The 23,560-nt window shown below is 48.9% G+C and overlaps 1 protein-coding gene across 4 annotated transcripts in view; it reads left to right on the top strand.

Moving 5' to 3' along the window:
- cyth1a (cytohesin 1a) overlaps positions 1-22,352 on the top strand; it is a 39,483-nt gene extending 17,131 nt beyond the window's left edge. For 2 of the 4 annotated variants that reach the window (XM_067233848.1, XM_067233847.1), the window contains exons 2-13: positions 7,800-7,882; positions 9,944-10,008; positions 11,004-11,070; positions 11,160-11,278; positions 12,115-12,195; positions 12,609-12,721; positions 13,564-13,712; positions 14,239-14,351; positions 18,801-18,879; positions 19,018-19,086; positions 19,191-19,345; positions 19,557-22,352. In XM_067233848.1, the coding sequence (XP_067089949.1) occupies positions 7,800-7,882; positions 9,944-10,008; positions 11,004-11,070; positions 11,160-11,278; positions 12,115-12,195; positions 12,609-12,721; positions 13,564-13,712; positions 14,239-14,351; positions 18,801-18,879; positions 19,018-19,086; positions 19,191-19,345; positions 19,557-19,635 (1,172 nt within the window). In that variant the 3' untranslated portion in view covers positions 19,636-22,352. Of the gene's footprint in view, positions 1-266; positions 441-7,799; positions 7,883-9,943; positions 10,009-11,003; positions 11,071-11,159; positions 11,279-12,114; positions 12,196-12,608; positions 12,722-13,563; positions 13,713-14,238; positions 14,352-18,800; positions 18,880-19,017; positions 19,087-19,190; positions 19,346-19,556 lie in introns of those variants that run through there. The other 2 variants (XM_067233849.1, XM_067233845.1) reach the window with 2 other exon arrangements.
- Positions 22,353-23,560: the final 1,208 nt, after the last annotated feature.

Below are 23,560 nucleotides of genomic sequence, written 5' to 3'. Positions count from 1 at the left end.
CAGGATGGAGAACGGCCACTGGGGGGAGCCTCCAAGTTAATGATGGCGACAGGAAAGGAGAGAGGGAGAGCTAGGGAGAGAGAGGGGCAGTGAGTAAGGGATCTCTCCAGATGGACTGTGGCGGAGAGTGTTAGAGCAGGCTGTGGAGACTAAGTGTCTTTTGTAGTGGGTTAGGCAAAGCCTCTGTGTCTCTCTCTCTCTCTCTCTCTCTCTCTCTCTCTCTCTCTCTCTCTCTCTCTCTCTCTCTCTCTCCACCTACCATGTGGACATCTGGCTTACTAGTATTTTCCTGGAATAGCTGACAGAAGCAAGGACTATGACATCCTTCATCTCTGGAAAAAAAGTGATTTAAAGGGAGGAGAAGAGGGGGAGGAGAGGAGGAGGAAGAGGAGCGTTCCTGAAAGGCATAGAGCTGGTAGTTTCCAGGATTTCGGTTTCAGGTTAGTCTGATCCTTTGCTTATTGATAAACGTTGGCTAGACATACTTTAATAAGACATGTGTCTGTGCACTGTTGGCCTAAGGTGAGTTACATTGACACCAGCTTGTAATGGTTCCCAGTTTACAATTGGGAAGCTGGAACTGATTGCATGTCCCTGTTTGTGTGTGTGTTGACATGTAAGTCTATAGACTGCTTGCATTGTTTTAGCAAGTGAACCTATACAAGAGTATTACGTTTTAGCCAAATAGTAGCAGATCAGGACCTGTTCAAAGCTGTGTAAATACAAACTGATGAGCCACAGGCTGTAGGATAGCAGCCAGGGTGTTGCGCTGCGAGGGTAGAACCATCATGCTGCTGCTTAGACCTGTCTGCGGTGTCAGTCAGCCACGCAGCTACACTGAGGAGCACACAGCATGACATGGCTGGTTCACCGGGTCAATGGCTGGGTCAGATGTCACTGACCAGAGGTGTGTGTGTGGTGGTGGTGGTGGGGGGGGGGGGGGGGGAGGTCGGGGGGTCGAGCTGTATTTTGTGACCTATCCTTGGTCTGGGTAAGAAACTGGGTCAGGTTCATTTGGAAAATGAAATGGACGTCAGGTTGCTCTGGTTTCTTTGGATTTCGAGGTGATTATGCATCAGCTCTGAGGGAGAGAACAAGGTCGTGAGGACGTCCACCTCAGGAATACAAACCCAGTAGGGAGACGCACACGGGAGACATGACTGAGGGAGACCTACAGTCAGGAGACGCTGTGCTGGCCTCTTGGCCTAGTAAAGGAATGTTCACTGTGTGTGTGTGTGTCCTGAGTGTCCGTGTGTGTGTGTGCTCTCCAAACACAAAGCAGAGCTGTGATCATCCCACTGGCCTTCCAACTGTCTCTGTGTTCTCCTGCCATTCTTCATCCCACGCCTCCCCAGCCAAACACAGAGCCTGTTCTGCCTCTTGCTCTGCCCCCTCCATAACTGGCCTCTACCTCCTCCATGCCCTCTCCTGGTTTGCCCTGATTGTGTCCGGATTCTGATTGTTGAGTGAGGCAGGGTGTGTGTGACCAAGTCAATGTGTGTCAGGGTCTGTGGTCCAGAGGTGGGCAGTCCATTTGGGGCAGTGCCCATATTGCTGAATGGCATTCCTTCACAAGCCCTGCTATGCTCTGTCAAAGGCTGTCAAGTCCTGTCTTTAGCCAGGAAGGGGGGTGGGGACCCCCTAAGAATCCCAGTCCTAATACACTTCCCTCAGATCACAAGCTTCCTAGACCTCCTTTGTTGTCCAGGCAGACAGTTCAGGCAACTGCTAATAGACCATAGACACTCGGACGCGGTCTAATGGAACGGTTCTCGGTGTGTGTGTGTGTGCCCGTGCCCGTGCCCGTGCTTATGTGTGTGCGTTCGCATTGTTAAATGCATTATATCTCAGTGCAAAGACCACTGGTCCTTCTTGAGCATGCTAAGGCAGATTGGTCCAGGCGGGAGATCGATGCTGGGCTCTATAGGGAGCCGTCCCCAGGGAGGGCACTGGAGCTGGGGCCAGGGGTGGAAGCTGAGGCGAGGGGGGCGGGAGGGAGGGGGTGCTGGATGCTCTCCCTGTGAGGTTAGGGGGATGGTAGGAAGGGAGGGTGGTGGGGGCTGGTGCTCGTGGTTACATTTGGGAGATAAGACTGGTCTGGAAGACAAAAGGATCAAATGGTGAGATAGTGTAGGGTGAGGGAGGAAAGGATGGAGGCTGGAGCAGGAGAGGAGGAGGGTGAGCAGGTCTGATGGAATACCGTGAAGGAACCAGATGGCGTCTGGTTCCATGACACAGATAAGGAGAACAAAACATCTCGCTGGGAACTAAGTCCCGAGTCTCTCACACACACACACACACACACCTACTAATTATAGCAACCAGTGGTTGCGTACCGGTCTAGTTCTATCAGCCATTTGACTTGATCTTCATCAAAATGCAGACAAACACACACACACGCACCCTTTTAATAAACAGATTGCTGAGTGAATGTTTTCACTTCCCTGGTTCTACATATTCCCTCAGTCAGCAGACGCAGTCTACCGGAGTCAACATTCATATTCACTAGCGTTTCCATCTACTTAATGCTGTTCCAGCAAACCGGGGGATTACACACTGGGGGCGCTTGGCTTTGAACTGGACTTCTCTTCACTCGTTCATGAGTAATGTTGCTCAGGACTGAACACACCGACACTAACACTGAACACTTGTGTTTGTTTGTTTGTGGGTGTGTTACTCTCCGATGCTGTGATCCCATAGCACTCCAGGGACGCTAGGTTGACAGGAGAGAGGGTCCTGGATTATTTTGGCCGTCACGTTGCGGTCCTGGTGAGAGGAGCTGTGAAGTGGGTCACATGTGCGGGGCACCAACCTCTGGGCGCTGGGGATCCTCATTTCCGGGTTTCCAGTGATTTCTCCAGTGATATGAATAGAAATGAGTTTGTCTGCCTCTACTGCCAAGATGGCAATCAGGCTGCGTCTTCGAGGGCATTGCACATGTTGGGAGGGTGGTGGTATTAATGGCATCTCCCTAGTCAGCACCCCCCTCCCCCTCCTCAGTCCCAAATTACCCGTCCGTGTGTAAGGGGTACTTGGGGCCTCTGCAGGTGCAGTTGCCCTGGTCAGTAACATTACAACTGGGTTTCAGCTCCGATTACCATAGTTACGGGTACATGCTGTGCGCTTTCTACCAGATTTTGGACTTGAGTTCCACCCGTTCTGGAAAGTTGTGGAATTCTGCGGTATGCAAAAAATCCTGTCCTTTATTTCCCCTCATCTCAGCCACAGAGAAAATTGTTTACAAAAGCACCCAGACAAGAAGACAAGAAGCTCAAATGTGGCCTGCACTCTGCGAGAAAGCGTGTCTGGGGGCACTTACAGTAACTGTATTGGAAAATACATGCTCAAATAGGTCACTTATCAATTGGGGTTAAATCGTGCTCTGTAAAAATGAGCATAGCAGGTCAAACCCCAGATTAGAACGTTCCAGGCGTTTCAGTCGTCTCGAAAAGAACCTTTTTTATATTCTGTATTTGATTTGATACTGTTCTATGTTCTCCTGGCGTCCTCGGCGTGTCTGCCTCTCCTCTCTCACGCCTTTGGAGTGTTTACCTCATGACTTCCTGTCGGGCCCCCGCAGATTCTCATGTGTACATGTTCTGTATTTGGATTGAAAATATACCCGAGTTTGAAGGGCTATACTGTGTGTTAGATAGTATTACTGTTGTATTATTGGAACTACTGATGAACAACAGTTGTGGAGTGCTGACAACGCCAAACATAGCAGGGGGTAGACTGTGGGAGCCTGGGGCGTGTGTGCGTGTGTGTGTGTGTGTGTACTAAAAAGATGAGTGTGTCTTTGTGTGCCTGTTTCCCCTGAATGACCTGCTTTCCGGGCGATGCGAAGCCAAGAGGAGAGAGAACGTGGGTGTTCTGGGTTTGTCTTGCAGCCCACGGAAATCACTTCACACACTCACCGTGGCCCGATGGCTGTCAGGCTTCTGTGATTGGCTCCTGCTGAACCGAGTCTGCCCGTCCATTGGTTGACAGGGCTGAGGACTGTCAGGGTTCGGACGGGACAACTTGTTAGTTACAGAATAGCTAGGAAATGAGTAATACAGCTCATGCTAAATGTGAGATGTTCCTACTTGTTCTTTTATGAATATGTCGAGCATTTTTCCCACTTTCTCATACCTCTGTTTCCATCTTCTCCACAATGTAAAGTTTCATAATAGTTGGAATCTCTTTGACTGCATCTCTTTATTTTCCCCTCTTTCCTCCTGTCACTCTCTTTTTCTCTGTCCTTCTCTCCTCCTCTCTCTCACTTTATCCATAGCTGTAGACAGAATCGTGCATCAGCTCTGTGCCCGACAAGCAGAAGGGTTTGATGAATGACAGCCAACCCTAATCAGCGTTGTAGGATAGCAGTATCCAGACATGCCCTCCTCAGCAATTAGCTAAGTGGATGGGCTCCCCCCCCCCCCTCCCCCGCCTGATGAACGGGATTCTGGGAAATGACACCCGCTTGGTAGCTCTCTGCCATTATAAGCTGGCACAGCCGGGACGCTCCCACCCTCACGCGGTTCATTGTCGGATTGGAAGCAGAAGCCTCGAGCAAGCGGCCAGGCCTGGGTGGGGCGTGCGTGTGTCTGGTCTCTTCCTTGGCCTGTCATGCTAGAGGATTCCTGGGACACGAGCCTGAAGCTTGGCCTGTCACATTGTCTGTCTCCATCCCCGGGGGCCTGCGGTTAGCCATGCTAGCAGGCCAGCCCAGGAGGGCTGTGGATCTTCTGTGTCCTCCACCCCGGTATGACTTCCCTGTTTCAGGACGAGGGATCTGAGTCCTGTGTCGTGTCTCGCGACGCTTCCTGTATGTAGTCCCGTACCGCGTCCTCCGTCACGTATGTGCAGCTCCACAAACCTGGCGCCCGTGTGTGTGTGTGTGCTGTTCAGCACACATCGTTCTGGGTGAACTCTCCGTGACATTAACTTGTTCAATCGATGTGAGACAAAGCCAATACATTTAAGACTGCATGAAATGTACCCTGTTGGGTTCTCAGGTTTATCAGCACTTCTTGTTCTTGTGTGTGTGTGTGTGCGTTTGTGCACTCGACTATATACTATGTAAAGATTCTTGCTGTTATGGGAGCTGAATTGATAAACCCAGGCCAGACTCTTTGTGAGTCCAACTCAGTACCAGAGCCTGTCACCCCCCCCCCCCCCCACCACAACCACTTTCCACCTAGACAGGTAAGAAATAGATCAAAGAGTGCACAGTTTCCATGGTTATCAGGAGATGTTGGCAAGATTGTGAGTGGTTGTTGGTGTGTGGCAAACCACAAGGGTCACTTAAGGAAGGCCATCCCATTCTATATTCCCTGCCTCTACAGCCCTGCCTCCCCAGCCCTGCCTCTACAGCCCTGCCTCCCCAGCCCTGCCTCCACAGCCCAGGCCCACTCCCTGGTCCTTGTTTGAGATCCTCTTTGTCTATTACTCTCTCTAGTTTACCAGACATCTAGATGAATTCTAGGAGGGCAAGGTTCGTGTCCCCCTGAGGTGTTTGGGCTGGCATGCATTTTTATTATTTAGATACCTTGTTTTAATTATGCAGTGTTACTTCGTTATTTGTTTTCTGTAGGACTTCCGCTGAATGATAAATGACACGTTCTCAAATCACATCGTTTCAGCCTTTGCATTTCCTATATTCTGTGAGGGGGACCCCCGGGAAAGCCTCATGAAAAATGAAGCTGTATGAAAATGCTCAGAACTCGCAGAGCAAGGTCGTGTGTGTATCTTATATACCTGTGATCATTCTCATGGTTGACTTGCAGACCACTGTAAGCCTGTGTTGTGTGGCAGGATCTTTACATATTTGTAAACGGCCATTTGTAACCACTTACCCAGAGCGTTCACTGCAGGGATAGAGTGGCCAATCGGAGCTGAGGGAATCTAATCTGTCTGTCGAGCAGGTTACCTCTGCATTTTATAGCAGGATTATGCACAGAGCCAATGTGTCATCCTGAAATGATCGAGTGAGTGGATTTGTCCCTCAGGGAAAGAGAGGAAATGTGTGGGTGGGGGGAGGGGGGGGGGGTGATGGAGGAGGCAGGAGTGCTAATGCTGGTTAGGTTTTTTTTTAGGCTCCGAGTGTTTGGTGGAATGAGTAGTAATAATGGATAAGTGTTCCTGGATGATGTGTCGGGGTCAGCCCTCCACTGGCCTCCACCTCTTTAAAAGGCTAGGCTCTGTGGTGCCCTAATGGGTCAGCCAGCATGCCTGACCCCTGACCCTTGACCCACTGGTGGGGTTAGGAAGAAGGGAACGAGAGGGGGAGGGAGAGGTCACCGAGGGTTCTGGTCACACTGCTACTGGGGAAGTCACCCTTGAGTCTATCTGTTGGGAGAGAGAGAAATGGTTTTGGGGTATAATGGACTGAGTAATGTACCTAGTATTTTCTGCTTGTGGCTTCCCGTCTAAAATGCTGGGACATATTTTTGGTCAATAAGACGTTTGCTGTTTTTAAACTTCTGGTGACACTTTGCTTGGAGTGGTGCGCGTGCTGAAGTCACATGCGTACACACGCACACACACGCACACACACACACACACACACACACACTTCCATACAGTGATGCAGCACAGGCCATCATTCAGGACACTATGCTCCTCCCTCTGTCCTTGGCCCTGGGGATCTAACAATACCAAAGGCAGTGACAGATAGACAACTCTTTTAAGATCTGCCATGCTAGTGCTGGCCTGGCTCTTATACTCAGCACTGCTGAATGGCCTTTGGTTTCACTCTCACACACAAGCACACCTATAGACACGCACACACACACATGCACGCTCACACTCTCACACACAGCTTATTATAACCCCGAGAGTACACCGTGCTCCTTCTGTAGAAACACACCATCAAAAAACCTGTTGGTTGAACCAGTTTAGAGGTCGATGTGAAGAAAGCTGATGACATCATCACTTCATTGTCTCATCCTGATAGGTGGAGTTCTTCCTGAGTGTTGCAGGTATAAAGACTAGATAGTCATGTCAAAAAGGCCTCGTGTCATGCTTTATCTTAACTCGTGAAAGTTAAGATAAAGCTTGAAACAGTGTTCCAACTCTGTGGATAATAATGTGTTTTGTATCTGAAACCTAGCAGGACTAGAGCGGAGATGGCCTTGTAGCAAAGGAGTAGGAATCTAGTGTGTAGGATTGTCAGCGTGGGGCAACAAGGAGCAGGACTTTTTAGTATATAGTGTTGTCAGTTTGGCACGAGGTGCAGTACTCTGTAGTGTTGTCTGTTGGGCCCCAGAGCCGAGGAATGGCTGTTGCTTCTCCAGCTGTGATGTGGACATGATTGACACTAAGAGTGTTTGTAAACACAGAACAAACTGCTGGTTGGCTGCTCGGGCCCCAGTCCTTCTCCCGTTGCCTCGCACCAGCTGCTACTTATCAAGGCTTTGGCAGTGCTGCTCTCTCCCCTAGCTGGCTTCTCGTGTAAGGTATGCAAGAAGCCTCCTCCTTGTCCTCCTCCATCGCTCCCCTCGCTAGTGTTTCTCCATATTATTGATTCCGCCTTGCGAAAACAAAACCCTCTTCCTCAATCCCTCTCTGCTTTCTCTCCATCACTTAGTTTCACAGCCCTCGCCTCGGGCATTCGATAACCTTTTTGTAGTGAAACGATCGGATGGACGTCTTCCTCAGCGTGGGTTTGCTGCCTGAGGGGGAAAATCGTGTGGCAATGTAGGAATATAAGGCCGCATTTCGGTTCAGCCCTGACCAAACTGCTGTCCTAACGTTTCACTACTAAGTGTCAGTCCTAACTGTCTGTCCTGACTGACTGTCTCTCTGCTCCTCAGTCCCAGACGATCTCACTCCGGAGGAGCAGCAGGAGTTGGAGAACATCCGCCGGCGCAAGCAGGAGTTGATGGAGGACATTCAGGTAATACGGTGTGTGTGTGTTTTGGTTCAACATGATTTTAGAAACTTCTCTAGGGCTGAGGTTTTAGGGGTGGCTAAGAGGAGGTTTAGGGGGCTGGGTGGCTAGGGGTGAGTGGTGGAGAAGGGATTTGGAGGAGTAAGGGTGGAGGGCCTCCCTTCCTTCCCTGTGGCCCCAGAAGGTCCAGATGCTTGGCCAACCTCCTTGCCGTCCACGCCTCTTCTGCCGTGTGGTTAAATATTGACGTCGGCGCCCGTGTTTGCACCGCCTGCGTCCAGATGCCTCGTCTCCAAGAAGACTCAAACTTCCTCCAAATATTTCAGCTGGTGTGGAATGTCTGGCATTTCCGAGCTAATCCACTTCTACTCTAGTAAAACAGTTTATATTTACCGATGTGGTCATTTGTGTAAAAGCATGCTTTTACTTTTGCACATACTCTACACCCATGGGGAAAGGACATTCGCTGCCAGGTTGATTACTGAGTTACAGAACAGTACAGTACAGGATAGGATGAAAACATTCAAACATGGAACATTGTTTCATTTGTCTCCTGTTGTAACAAAAATGATGTTGGGAGTTGAGCAGTGTCCCCATCACTGAGTGAGCCAGGAGTCAAATCTGAGAGGTTAGATTTCCCTATTGCAAAATAAGTCAAATGTTCTCTGTGGCCTGTACTTTACCTACTACCTCTGCCCTGACCTTAGAGCACATCCCAAACCACCTGCTTCCATCAGGGCAGGGCTCCCATTCTCACTGGGGCTGTACCTAATTGGCTTTCTAAATGTCCCCATGGTGATCTAAATTCCTCTGGCCCACTGACACACTGGGCTTGACATGACACCCTCCATTTATAAGCTAGGACTAACCTCCTACTTTACCCCCCCCCCCCACTCTATTCCCCCACCCCCATACACACACACATACACACACACACACACACACACTCCAGTGGCCCTGTGTGTCAAGGTCCCTCCTGCACAAGCACAGCCTTTGTTTACGGAGCCAACTATCTGAGGAATGTGTTGTGATTGCGTAGGCCTTGAAAACACACAACTTCCTGTTTTGGTTCTTCCTCTACCAAGTGGCGACGTATACGTGATGTACACACCACCTGCGGAGAAGCGAGAAGATAAACAGACGCGCATGCGTCAGTGTCCCTCGTGTAGGTACTTTGTCTGTGTATCGCGTGGCGTGTGTTTGTGCCGTGCAGAGCTAGTTAATGTGTTTCTGGCCCCCTCTCCTTAATCAAGATGAGGTAGCCGTGTTTCACCCAGGAAGCCCTGTCTGCCCCTTCCGTGCCCTGGAAACGTCTGGTGGAACAGTCTGAGCCAGCCTCTAACACTCTTCATCATCAAATATAATCCTGTTTTACCCTCTCTCGTCCATTTGTACTGAGGTCATTCCCCAATGTTCTTCTCTTAACGCATTTAGGAAATCAAGTCCTTGTAGAGTGGGGAGGCCTGCTGCACATACACATCCTGCGATATTAGATCTGATTGGTTAGTGTTGGGCTTGGTTAGGACAACAGAAGGCCGGAAGGAGAGACTGTTTGCCGGTCTAGAGAGTTGAAGGTTCTCCGGAGCTTTCCCCCTGTGGTGTGACGCCAGTGCTGCGTTTGTCAATAGTCTGAGGAGTGCTTCTGTCCTTTTTGTCCCAGCTATTAATTCTGATGTGTTTGTCATGTGTGTGATACAAAGCCAGCTGGCTGAGAGGGAATGTTGGATAGGTTCACCAGCAAACACACATTTATGCGTGCACACTGTAAACACCTACACACACACACACACACACACACCTACACACACACACACACACACACACACACACACACACACACACACACACACACACACACACACACACACACACACACTCAGGCTTCCCTCCCTTTCTCCCTCTGTCTCCCACTGTCTCCCTCTCCCCTTCAGTGAAACAGACTGATTGTTATCCCATCGTTCCTCTCATGTTATGGGGGAACAATCCCCTTCCTGAAGCATCAACCAGTCCACATTCCTCCCAATCTCTCTGATCCTAACCCTCCCTCCGGTTCTGTCTGTCTTACAGCGGCTGAAGAATGAGATAGCCGAAGTGACCAGTGAGATTGAGAACCTGGGCTCCACTGAGGAGAGGTAAGACCAGCAGGATATCAGCTAGCCTCGATCTCTGGCCATCTAGATTGACGGCTTGTTTGTCTTCTATTAACTTAGCAAATTACCCCGGTGAAATATTAATGCTGCATGTTCAGGTGCCCCGCCCCCACCCCGACACTCTCCTTAAATTGGTTCAGCTTTTAGGGCGCTTTAAATGTTTTATCGTTCACTCCCCCTTGATGGGGGCCGTGTGAATAATGCAAGGGGTTCTGGGTAGAGCAGACAATGGACAGTCCCTAGGGAGTGAGGGGTCTGGAGTAGAAGATGGGAGTACTCAAGTGGGGTAGAGATTCATTCCAGCACGACCTGGGGCCTATTCCACAGGCACTCTCACTTTGACCTGGAATGATCAGAGTTTTCTCCCAGACATTTAGTGGGCACCGTAGACGCTCACCAGACCCACGGTCTGAGCGTGCAGTTTGGTTGGGAACCATCTGTGGTCTGGGTGATGTGGAGCTCCACAAACAAAAGCTCGAGGGTTTCAGGAAAGAGTGGGCGGACGGGAAGACGCGGCGACCCCTGGCTGGCCACGAAGACGGCGTAGTCGTGGCGACAAGGAAGACCGAGGACACACGCTTGACCCCCTGAATCACGCGAGGCCTGAGAAATGAGAGTTTCCCATGTGCACGGTGTTTATCATAGAGCTGTCATCGGAGGCCCATGGGAGCTATACCCACGGCCTAACAGATGATAAATGTTAAGGAATATTATACTTCCAGGAAATGAAGTGAGTTAATACTGGAGACTGGCCTTAAATCTTGTTAACTTAAGCTATTGGACCATGATAAATAATATGGAGGATTGGTGCTTATCGGCCAGACGACTATGCTTTATTCCATCCCTTTTCTTCGGACAAGGATGCAACTTTCGCACAATCATACATACTCACTACATAGACTCTTATTAAGACTCAAATTAAGGGATGTTCTAACTGTGACACATTTGACGAGGACATTTTCATTGTTGTGTTGCAGGAAAAATATGCAGAGGAACAAACAGGTGGCCATGGGCCGTAAGAAATTTAACATGGACCCGAAGAAGGTGAGCGTTGGGTTGTACCTGATTTCTGTTGAGGAGGGCGTGTCTGCGTGTCACTATGAGGAAGTGACCATGCTGCTCTGTCCTCTCAGGGGATCCAGTTCCTGATTGAGAATGACCTACTGAAGAACACCAGCGATGACATCGCCCAGTTCCTTTACAAGGGGGAGGGGCTTAACAAGACCGCCATCGGCGACTACCTTGGGGAGAGGTGTGTGTGTGTGTTTGTCTTGCTGCCCGTGTATGTGTCAACAGTTTTTTTTTTTCTTTCACATCTGCTGTTCGAATACACTTTCCAGATCCCATAGTTTCTGTAGTGACCCATTTTCTCCAAGTTAGTCACACCCTTGATCCTAACATTGTTCATGAAAACCACATTGTGGCCTTCCTACCTCAGAGATCCTTCTAGATACATTCACGTAGCCCATCTGTTTTGGATTTTCCTTCTCAGCCGTGAATAATATGGTTACGCATCCAATAATTCTGGAATGTACTGTGGTCATGGAGGCTGGCTTGAGGCTCAGGGTGTTTCGGTTGAAGAGATACCATCTTCTCCACTGACCACACGAGGCAGCCAACACCCAGGCTCTGCCCAGCGCCGACACCACGAGGGAGCATTGCCTTACAGCCTGGGCGTGGTCACCACGGCCTGTCCAGGAAGGGGAGCACAGGCCCCATTATGGATGCTCCCTCTGATTGGTATCAGGACCTGTGTCTGATTCCACTGGCGTTGGGGCTATCTGTCTGCACGCCCTGAAAGCTGCTCGGTGGCAAAACCACTGAGAGGGGGTGGGATTGGATTTGACCCTGTCAGATAGACCCCCTCAGAGGCATCCCACAATCCCTTGGGAGTATCACTGACAGGAAAGGGCCCAGATGTCAGGGATGATGTCATGATATACTTTAGGCAATGAGCGATAAGTGAAGTGCTCGTCTTGGACCGCCCTCAGCTGGTGTGAACTGGATGCGTATTAATAGTGACAGATGTGTGACATCAGATTATATTAGAAATGGGAATTCTAATCTCCTTCATTTTGCCTCGTAAAGAGACGACTTCAATCTCGAGGTCCTGCACGCCTTTGTGGAGCTTCACGAGTTCACAGACCTCAACCTGGTTCAGGCCCTCAGGTAAGAGATCTCAGTAGGCACACACAATCAGGCCTCTCATAAACTCTGCCACACACACACACACACACACACACACACACACAAACACACACACACACACACACACACACAAACACACTCTGCCTCACCTTAGAAAAGCCTTGTTCCCTGTTGGCTATCCAGTTTCAGTGGGTATGGCATGTTCCCTGAGAGCTGAGCCGTATATATTAACCTCATCCTGATATAGATTTGTCCTATATTAACCTCAATGTGACGGCAGTATAGCTACTCATCATCACTTTACAGCGTCCTCCGTTAGAGACCCACAGTCTCCATGTGTTTCTGCTGTACCTTCTCTGTGTGTCTGTCTTTCCGTGTCTCTCTGCGCGTTTCCGTGTCTACGTTGCTGACTGTGTGTGTTCGCCCCCTCACAGACAGTTCCTTTGGAGCTTCCGGTTGCCAGGTGAGGCTCAGAAGATCGACCGCATGATGGAGGCCTTCGCTCAGCGCTACTGCCAGTGCAACCCCGGGGTCTTCCAGTCCACGGGTACGAACACGCACCTGGTCAACTGGTCACCCGCACACCCGGCACACCTTAGCGGTACACGCCTGGTGTTCCGTAACAACACATGACCAGCACAGCTTTCATTTACCCGCCTGGCACAGTTTAACGGTTATCTTGATCGATTCCAAATTCAGCCCCTTTGAAGTACATGAACTAAATGCCCCGTTAAATAAATAAAAGCTACTTCGCTATCTTCTGAAAGAAGGAGCTACCAATTCCTGAGGTTCTTTTTGACCACTTTTCTCTGTTTGCTGCCAAAATCAGAAGAGATGTTCAAGTGGTTCTGTTCTCACTATGTGGCTGAGCAGACAGGGGGAAGTGTTTTCTGGAAGGGTGTCTGGGATTCCGACAGGGACATGATGGCTGGCTGTATCATAGATGCAGATGGATTCATGAATAATGCACTGGCTGCTTTCTCCTCAACCAAACTGTTCAGATAAAGTGCTGCTGTGTCATCTGGGCTCTGACCACATTGTCTTTATACACACACACACACACACACAAACATGTATACCCACACACACATTCACACATAAAGGCACACATGCAATCGCTAAACCACCCCCACACAACCTTTCACTCACTCCCACTCTCCTCTCACACGCCTCGCTAACAAGGCTTATCTCTCTCTCAAACTGACTACAGTCCCCAAAGTGCAGCCCTCTGCTCATTTACATTCATATTTAAACACTGCATTAAATACAGGGGGATATTCTGCAGTTCAAACACCACACTATTGACTCATGTTTTTCCAGGCTAGGCTCTAATCTCTGTTGGGGTGTAAGTGTGAATCCTCTTCACGTTTATCTGTGTGTGTGTTCCAGACACCTGTTACATCCTGTCGTTTGCCATCATCATGCTGAACACCAGCCTGCACAACCCCAACGTGAAGGACAAGCCCCCGGTGGAGCGCTTCATCTCCATGAACAGAGGCATCAACGACGGAGGAGACCTGCCCGAAGACCTGCTCAGGGTACCTGCTGCCGCGCTGCGCTCCGGGCCTCATCAGCAGGCCTCTCTGTCCAGACTCTGGCCCAAACCACCGCTCGTTTTGTCTTGCGCTCTCTCTCTCTCTCTCGCTCTCTCTCTCTCTCTCTCTCTCTCTCTCTCTCTCTCTCTCTCTCTCTCTCTCTCTCTCTCTCTCTCTCTCTCTCTCTCTCTCTCTCTCTCTCTCCCTTTTTTCGTTCCCACCCCCCTCCACCCCTCCTTTTGTTGTTCCCTGTATCTCTTTCTCTCTTCTTGTCTCGCTCTCTCTCTCCCCCTACTCGCGCTCTCCATTCCCCTGTTTCTCTCGGACTCCATAGCTTTCTTCCTCTCTTTCTTTTCCTCCCTCTTCCTCCGCCCCCTTCGTTTCCCTCCCACTCGAACCATTGACTCGTCCACGCAGCCCCCCCCCCCTCTCTGCATCCTCCCCTCTTCAGCCCTGCTCTCTAGAGGGCCCGCGTCTCTTTACTTCCTTTTGTCCTCACCCTCCCCTTGTTCTCCTCTCCTCCGCGCAGAACCTGTACGACAGCATCAAGAACGAACCGTTCAAAATCCCAGAAGACGACGGGAACGACCTCACACACACCTTCTTCAACCCGGATAGAGAGGGCTGGCTTCTGAAGCTGGGTGAGTGCGACCAGCAGCACAGATGCATGCTGGGACATGCAGAGGCCTACAGGACTGGGTCTTCACCAGGATTAAATAAGACTATAGGACCGTCCTCATCAGGGTTATAGATGACTGTTTTGCTCACCAATGTTATATAGGACTGTGTCTTCACCAGGGTTATATAGGACTGTGTCTTCACCAGGGTTACATAGGACTGTGTCTTCACCAGGGTTACATAGGACTGTGTCTTCACCAGGGTTACATAGGACTGTGTCTTCACCAGGGTTACATAGGACTGTGTCTTCACCAGGGTTATATAGGACTGTGTCTTCACCAGGGTTACATAGGACTGTGTCTTCACCAGGGTTACATAGGACTGTGTCTTCACCAGGGTTACATAGGACTGTCTCTTCACCAGGGTTACATAGGACTGTGTCCTCACCAGTGTTGCTGTGCCAATTGATGACTGTCTGAGTATGCATGTTAATCACATAATTGAATGTTGGATTCATCCAGGATTAAAAAGAAACATCTGCACTGACCAATGGGATCTCTGGTAACACCACCACGTGGTGTGTGCATGTGTATCTGGACGTGGCGCCCATGAAGAGCATCCTCTTGTCTTCTACATTATAGATGTGGCCTTGAGCTCAGACGACCACATGGGGAGCACCTTAATAATTCAACACTGGGCACATTCATATACTCCCTGATTCACACTCTGGCACGCACTCACACCGTCAGACTGACGTTAATATACACACACACGCACAGATGGTCATACCAGCACACCCTGCGACCCCCAGACGAACACACGGGATCAATCACACAACATCAGAGCTCTTTTGTTTTTCCTCCTAACTTCAAGAGTCTTTCAGAGTGTCTCATAGTTCTGCCTGCGGTCGGCCGTCTGGCCCCTGACAGACAGAACCCCAGACTTACTGTCTCCTCTTCTTAACACCCCCCCTCTTCACCGGGGTCCTTTTCTCTCTTTGTATAGATTCACAATGACTTTTGATGATGAAACAAATCACGATGGTCTGAACTGCCACTGAAATCAGTGTGAATCTGTACAACTAATGAACCCAGTGAAAGGAGGCGCTAATCATTCTCCAGAGAGGCCAGACTTGCCACTCTGATAACCAAGAGAGATAATTGTGGTGAGAGGTAAATGATTGGATGTAGCAGACCCCCAGAGGAGCTGCTCTCTAGTGTACTGCTTTATGATCAGTGGCCTAGTTTGAACACATGTCCTGTACCCTCCTCTGTGTTGACGGTTCAGAATCCCCCTCTAGTGGTCATGAAGAGAACTGTTTTTTGTAGTCATTACATTTACATTTAGTCATTTAGCAGACGCTCGTATCCAGAGCGACTTACAGTAAGTCGCTCTGGATACTCCGAGGCAAGTAGGGTGAAGTGCCTTGCCCAAGGACACAACGTCATTTGGCACGGCCGGGAATCGAACTGGCAACCTTCAGATTACTAGCCCGATTCCCTAACCGCTCAGCCACCTGACTAGTCATAACCGCTTGAAAGAGAAGAAGCAACATTGATGGCGAAACAGGACTGACTCTGACCAAATGCCAGTTCTCCACCTTTTCAATGACTTTATATTACACGTGGGACTACAAATGTGTGTTCAAGGCCAGAATTGTAAAGCAGTGCATTGAACTCTTCCCGTAACCAGATTAGCAGGATGTGGTGCTATGATTTTCTTTTTTTTTTTCAATTATTTTAATTTGATTTTGTTTTCTTTCCTTCCTCGTTTGTTTGTTCCCCTGATTTTGGCTGTTGTCTTTCCTCAGGAGGTATGTACACCTGCTCTTCCCAAACCTAGTCCATCTCGCAGCTCTCCGGTGCTTTGGTGGTCCGCCATGCTTTCGTTCTTCCTCAATGATTTCTGTTGTACTGTACGCCTTTTACGGTTTTCGTTTGTGGTTTATCGTTTCGGTCGAGGGTTTGTCGCTCCATTGTCCTGAATCACATTTTTACACGTTTTGGATGTTTCGTTTGTCTGTTTGTCGGGTCTTCCATTGAACTGGTGGCTTGTCCACGTGCTGCTCTGTATCTGTGCGTGTCGGCCGAGTTCTGGGTGCTTGCCTGGGTCACCCGGTCTGGGACACGGTGGTCGAGTTTGCTGCTTTGTGACCACCCTAGTGACCGGTTTGAATGTATCTCTGTATGCTGTGGTGATCAACCTATCTAGTCTTTGTTGTTTTGGGAGCTGCAGTGATCCTTTTTCTACACGAAGAGCACAAAATCGGGTGAAATACGAATAACGTGGGTTTAATTCTTCGTTGAAACCAAAACATTTCGAGCAAGGTATTTGGTATTATATTATACGTATGTATACATATTTGAATGTGAAGAAACCCATGACAAGAAGTAACCTAAACTGACCGACTTGGTTCGCTGATGTGTAAACCTCTTCTCTGATTGGATGGAAAGGGAACACTGCACCTTTGCCAAATAGCTCTAGCTCTGCTCTCTCTCTGTCATGCTGGTAATGAATGTATGGTGGGGGTTCGAGGCGGGGGGGTGGGGATGTGGCTGTGGCCTTGGCCGGGCGGGGTGGAGGAGAGTGAGGTGGGCCCGTGCAGGAGAGAGGGAGTGGAGGACTGCAGAATTGTCATGTTGGATTGGGTGATTATTGGGGTCTGATTTGACCAAGGAAGACCTGAGAGGTCCAGAGAAGTTCTACTCATCAACGTGATGGATGTAACGATCCACGTCGATGAAGTAGACTCATTGAAGAGCTGATTGGACAAAAGCATTGTATAAGGAGTCCCTTTTCCCCCTTCCACCTCCACAGTCTCCTACCTGCCACCCCCACCCCCTGGGCCCCCTGCATGGGTAATCTGTCCAACCCTCCACTGCAGACTAGCACCCTTGCCACCCCCTCTCCAAAGTCTCCCTAGGCAACCTCAATTACCCTGGACGTTTTGGGGCGGGGGTCCAGCAGGGGGCGGCCAAGGTGTCGTCTCATCTCCGTTAGTGACCGCAATCGGACGTGATCATCGCTCTGTCTCCAACTCAATCTCCTCTCAACTCTCGCTCTGTGGCCCTCTGGTCTTCCACTCTGTGTTTGGTGTCTTCCTTCCCGGAAATCTCTAGAATAGAATGTGTGATGCTGCCTACCAATGTACAATCCAATGCGTAGACTAGGACTGGAGGAGAGCTTGACAAACCCATCATGACTCCTATTGATTGATTGGTCCTATCATATACAGTAGAATCCCTGTTATATGATATCCAGTGCCTGTGTGCTGTGTTTGCTGTGATTTTAAAGACTTGAACATTCACAGTTCGGTCACTTTACTGTTCTCTGTGTCTTCCGTATTCGATGGGGTGAAGGGCTGCTTGTACTAACATGGGTGGTGGTCTAACTCGTCAACTGCGTAGCTATCTTGGCAGCACTTCCCAGGCATGGCATCTCCAGACACTTTACATGAACACGTTCGTCACCAAGGATCTGCTTGGACAGTAGCTCAGAGGGTTGTTGGCAGGGTTGTTAGCGGGGGGGCTAGATTTGGCTTCATATCGTTTGTAATGTCGGTCATCTGAGTAGTCCTAGGGCAGGACTGGAGCTGACCAGTCATACCAGTGGAAGATTCCCATACTGCGGAGCTGAAAAGCTTAGCCCAAAGCACCCCTCTCCCCCCGGCGTGAGCTTTCGTCTGCAGCTGGGATCAGGTTTCCACAGGCAGGAAGTAGGGGTGAGGGCGGGGTCAGAGGTCATCGACAGATGGCTGAGCACCGGGTTAACCAGAGGGCCCCTGCAGAGTGTTTAAGAGGCTAGGGCTTCAGCCACGAGGCACTGCCATGCCACGTTTCCTAATCATTCATGACGCTCCAAGATACCGGTCATTTAAAAGATGAAATAGCAATGGACTCTGTTTTTGTGGTCGTCAGTACAAGACCTGGGATGTATTTGAATGGTCTCGCTTATTGCCATCTCAACCCTTCTCTGCTGTCTGGCTGTGGGAAGCTGTTAGGCTGCAGTCAGGAGATGTGGGGCTCTTTGGTTTCAGACCCAGTGTACAGATAGAGCTCTGTCTGAAGAGGCTCCATAAGATCGCTCCACTGAGTCCTGGCAGGGCTCTTACATAAGCCCACTGGAACGAACACAGCGACAGAGGCCTGTGTGGATCCATTTGGTTCCAGTAGACATCGCAAGCAACAGTGAGGGTCTTAGTGTCTGGGAGTTTCTGCTCATATCCATGACATGAGTCTGGCCAGGTAGTCGTCTAGCTGCAACGGTGACGCTGGTGCTGGCCCGGGGGGGGGGGTATTATGGGGATGTATGCGGAGACTGTTAGAGCCGTCTCATTTGTCTGTCCGTCCGCCCCACGCATCTGTCTGCCTGTCTGCTGCTCCGCCCTCCGCTGCTCAGCGCCCCCCCCCCTCCCCCCCCCCACCCCTTCCCCCTCCCCCGCCCCGCCTCTAACGCAGGGTCTCTGCCCCACACAGGGGGACGCGTCAAGACCTGGAAGAGACGCTGGTTCATTCTCACGGACAACTGCCTCTACTACTTTGAGTACACCACCGTGAGTACGGGGCCTGAGGTCTTGGAACGAGTGGCTGTGTTTCTTCCCGAAGGTGTGCCCCACTTCGGGGATCTGAACAGGTTTCGCTAACCCGTCCTCTCGTTCTCCTCTACATGCGTGCACAACGTCTCTCTGCAGGACAAAGAGCCCCGAGGCATCATTCCTCTGGAGAACTTGAGCATCAGGGAGGTGGAGGACAAGAAGCCTGTAAGAACAGCCCCCTCTGGTGGACAGCTCACACGATACACACACACACACACAGACGCCGCGCGCCACGTTTACATTCCAGACCTCGTTTGCTTTCCCCGTAGAACTGCTTTGAGCTCTTCATCCCAGACAACAAGGACCAGGTGATCAAAGCCTGCAAGACCGAGGCCGATGGGCGGGTTGTCGAGGGCAACCACAGCGTCTACCGCATCTCGGCGCCCACCCTGGAGGAGAAGGATGACTGGATGAACAGCATCAAGTGAGTCGCTCAGGCGGGCCGCGTTTGGACCCATGTGACTCGATGTGTTTGCGTTGTCGTGTCGAGTCGAGGTGAATGTACCTGTTGGTGTCAACGGCATCTCGTGCTGTTCTTTTGGAAAAGAGAGCTGGATGGCTAAGGACTCGGCTCCTTGCTCTTTCGTTTCTTCCTCTGATTATTTCCCTCTCTTCTTCTCCCCTTCCTCCCGCAGAGCGGCCATCAGCAGGGATCCCTTCTATGATATGCTGGCTGCCAGGAAAAAGAAGGTCTCATCCATGAAGAGGCACTAGAGATAAACACCACTCCCATCTTGCACTTGACAGATAGGGGCCGGGGGGGAGGACGCCCACCAGCCTGGCTCCTCTGGGGTCTCCCCCTCAGCCCCACCCCCCTCATCACCGCAGAGGCTCCCAGGGATGTCTTGCTCTTGCTTTGGGACACTATACAGGCTATAGTACAGACAGCATGCTGAATCTCAACGTAGAACCAGGGTCCAAACCCTAACCCTCCTCCTCGCTGTCTGAGTGTTCACACTCGACCCCTTCCTGCGTGAGCCCCAACCCTCTCAGAGACCCTTTTCTCATGCTTTACCGGCAACACAAACATGCACATACACACATGCATACACACACACTCGTATAGCTACATATACACCATCTAAACTCAGCAGGTCTGACAGTGTGTCATCCCAACCAAAATAATCTTACTAGCTTTAGGAAAGAAAACTGAGCTTTTCTTGTGTACTTTCGTTTTTTGGGTAATATGTGTCTATTTTTCCAGCTTTTACTGTTTGTCCTCTCAGTCCTCCACTTTTCGTTTTGCTCTTTAAGGACCTTTTGAGAAAACTGAGGGGAAATAGAGGTTTAATTTGCCAACTTTGTTTGTGATTTTGTAGAAAAGTGGTGAAAAAAAAACAACTAAAATATTTCAAAGTTGCCTCTCAGGAGATTGTTACGATGTTCTGTATCAGGAAAGATGGGAGTTCCAGTCCGAACCTTCACTCAGTACCCTTGTCTTGTTTCTGAAATGTAACAGGCTGATAATGCTTAACCTTAGTTGAAAGGAAGACTTTCAAGGTTTGGATTTAGAGAGTGGTTGAATAAATGCACAAGAGCGTAAATGTCACTCGGTTGTTCTGTTTGGATAGGGTCTTATAGTAAGACAAGTAGGACTGTGTTCATTTCCTGGCTAGCCTGGAAGTTCATTCTGGGTACAGGTGTCTCCCGGACTGGTAAGATTCAGTCACGGCAGGGCTTCTCCCAGAAGCTTACCTAGTGGTTAGGGAGTCTAGAACCCCAGCTATAGTCCTCATCTACTCTCTCTGCCTCTCACTATCCCCCTCACCCTGTACCCACAAGACCATTCAAGGATCCGTGAAGAAGAGATGCAGTTTATGATGTTCCCAGTCCGCCGTGGCTCACTTTATGATATGTGACCTATCAAGCTGCTGGTAACGAACTCACCGACAGATGGTCTTTCCCAGTCAAGCTGCTTTCAACCTAGTAACCGCGTAGGACCGCGTCTTCATCACCTCTCCACGCAATCCTGTTTGATACTCAACCCGGATAGACCGTTTGACATATCTTATCCCTCACACCGTTACAACACCATCAGCAGCCATCAATGCAAGGCAGGATGGATCCATGATTAATGTTGTTTATGCCAAATGAACATTCAGACCCAACCATCCGAATGTCGCAGCAGAAATCAAGACTCATTAGACCAAGCAGCTTTTTTTATTTTCCTCCAATCTTCTATCGTGCAATGTTGGCGAGCCTGTGCGACTTGTAGCCTCAGTTTCCTGTTCTTTGCTGACAGGAGTGGCACCCGGTTTGGTCTGCTGCTGCTAGAGCCCATCTGCTTCAAGGTTCGACGTGTTGTGCGTTAAGAGAGGCTCTTCTGCACGCCTCGGTTGTAACGAGTGGTTATTTGAGTTACTGTTGCCTTTCTGTCAGCTCAAACCAGTCCGGCCATTCTCCTCTGACCTCTGCCATCAACAAGGCCTTTACACCCAGAGAACTGCTGGTCGCTGGATATTTTCACTTTTTCAAACCGTTCTCTGCAACCCCTAGAGATGGTTTTGTTTTCAAATTCCAACCAGCCAGTCTGGTGCCAAAACCAGGACATGTTTAAAGTCGCTTAAAACACCTTTTTTTCCACGTTTTGATGCTTGGGTTGAACTTCAGAAGATTTCTTGACCATGTCTCTACATGCACAAATGCATTGAGTTGCTGCCACGCGATCAGCTGATTAGATATTTGCGTTAACTTGCAGTTGAACAGGGTTACCTAATAAAGTGGACGGTGAGTTTAGATGAGTCTCATAAGTCAGACAACAATGTAATTGTTGTAGATGCTTTAAAACTGTTCAAGTAGATGTTAAAAATCACAGAATGTCAATTTTCTCTCAACAACATTGTGCTTACATGTGAAATTATACAACACTGCTTATTATATCAGGAACATACTATACAGAGATCTTTAGTACCACTGAAATGCTGTAGTCATGCGCTGAGGTTTCAATCCAGTGAGCAGTAAAAGATGTTTGTCATGTCTTTTGGTAAACATCAATCAGATTTTTTTTCTTTTATTGTGAGTGAAAATTTGCTATATGATGCAAAGTTTACCACAGTTTTGTTAGTGCACAAAGCCATTTCCTCTGTGATGTCATCAGTGCCTGTCTGCTATTGGTCATAGCTTGTTTTCTTCTGGTTTAGTTCCTTGCCCCTCGCAGTGCACTGATGCCGCAGAGTAACAATGCAGGATGAATTGGAAAACAATCATAATTCTAGACAGTATTGGTTTATTTATCAAGGTTGTATATACTTAAATGTATAGTGGGTATTTGTCTAAATTTTTATATATGTCATTTTGAGTTGATCTAGCAGTATTAGCCGAGTGCTATTTTCCTTTTTCTTTAGTCATTAAGTAGTATTTGATTTATATGAGGTTTCTATCATTGCCATGTAATCAAGCTAAAAGGAAGTGAATAAAAATTGTTAAAACAATTGTCTGCTTTCCAGTTTAGGTAACGTCTTAAAACAATGTCTTACGACTCGTTTTCCATTGTGTCATTTCTCAGCTGTGGAGTCATTCTTGACATCTCCAGCAGATGGCAGTGCTATCCTGTTCTGGCACTGGACGAGAGCACACTGTCACTAGATCAGTAACCAGTTGGCAGTTATAAAAACAAAGACAAAGAAGCAGGTAGAACAAGAAAATTCTCAGGCTAAGAGCCACGTTATTAGACATGAACTTACTGACCTTGTTGTAGGCCAGAGCAGGGCAGAGAGGCACTTCCAGGATGAACACACCGGAACACACCGGAACATGTATCAAATCCACCTGGGGGCTTCTTTAGTCACTTGATGAGTGAACTGCAAACAGTTACTGAGAAACATAAAATCCAATATTTTCATGACTTTTCTACATCTGTTCCCTACAGGCAAACATTCCCAAGTCCTTACACTAACTGACTGAGAAATATCAATATGTACAATTGAACATGTATCACATTAAATGTTGCCTGGAAAAATAATCAATACAGATGTACTCAATGAAGGGGAAGATGCTGAAAAGAACAGTGAACTAATTGTGATGTGTGTATCATTTCAGAAATACACATTATGATGGAAAATGAATGCATAGTTTTTAGATTCAATTTCTAAAAACTGTTGTTAAAGGTGTACTGTATACTGTAAGTTAAGCAATTTATCACTTGCTTTTCAAGAACTACAACACTTTCAACAAAGTTATATTTCAATTGAAGGAAACAAAACCTTTAACAAGAAGTTGAGGATGTGTTTCTCAGATGTATAAAAGGAGCCAACAGTGACTTCCGGGTCTTATCTGTTTATCTGATTTCATAGTACTGGACTCAAACAGGCACCCAGGAAATGCTTTTTTAAAAAGGAGTTTCCGTAATAATCTTGACACAGTTCAACTGAAACGTTGGTCTATTCACATTGTAAAACAATGTGATGAGGACATTTGGCCGCCTTATGCCTTGCATAGGGAGGTGACCTTAACAGATGCGGGAAAGGGAGGACTGATGCCAGAGAGAGAGAGAGAGAGACTAGGGAGGGAGGGGTGTTGGACTAAAACTTGAGGGAATTCTTTGTTTTTGTGATTGCATGCTGTGTTTCCTCCCCTCTTCCCTGCTTCCTAGTATTGTGGAAAACAGAGAATGTGCAGATATGCAGCATGTCCACCATTT

Source organism: Osmerus mordax, chromosome 3, assembly GCF_038355195.1.
Source record: "Osmerus mordax isolate fOsmMor3 chromosome 3, fOsmMor3.pri, whole genome shotgun sequence".
NCBI lineage: Eukaryota > Metazoa > Chordata > Actinopteri > Osmeriformes > Osmeridae > Osmerus > Osmerus mordax.
The sequence above is the reverse complement of the archived record's forward strand: the minus strand, read 5'-3'. Positions and strand labels throughout refer to the sequence as shown.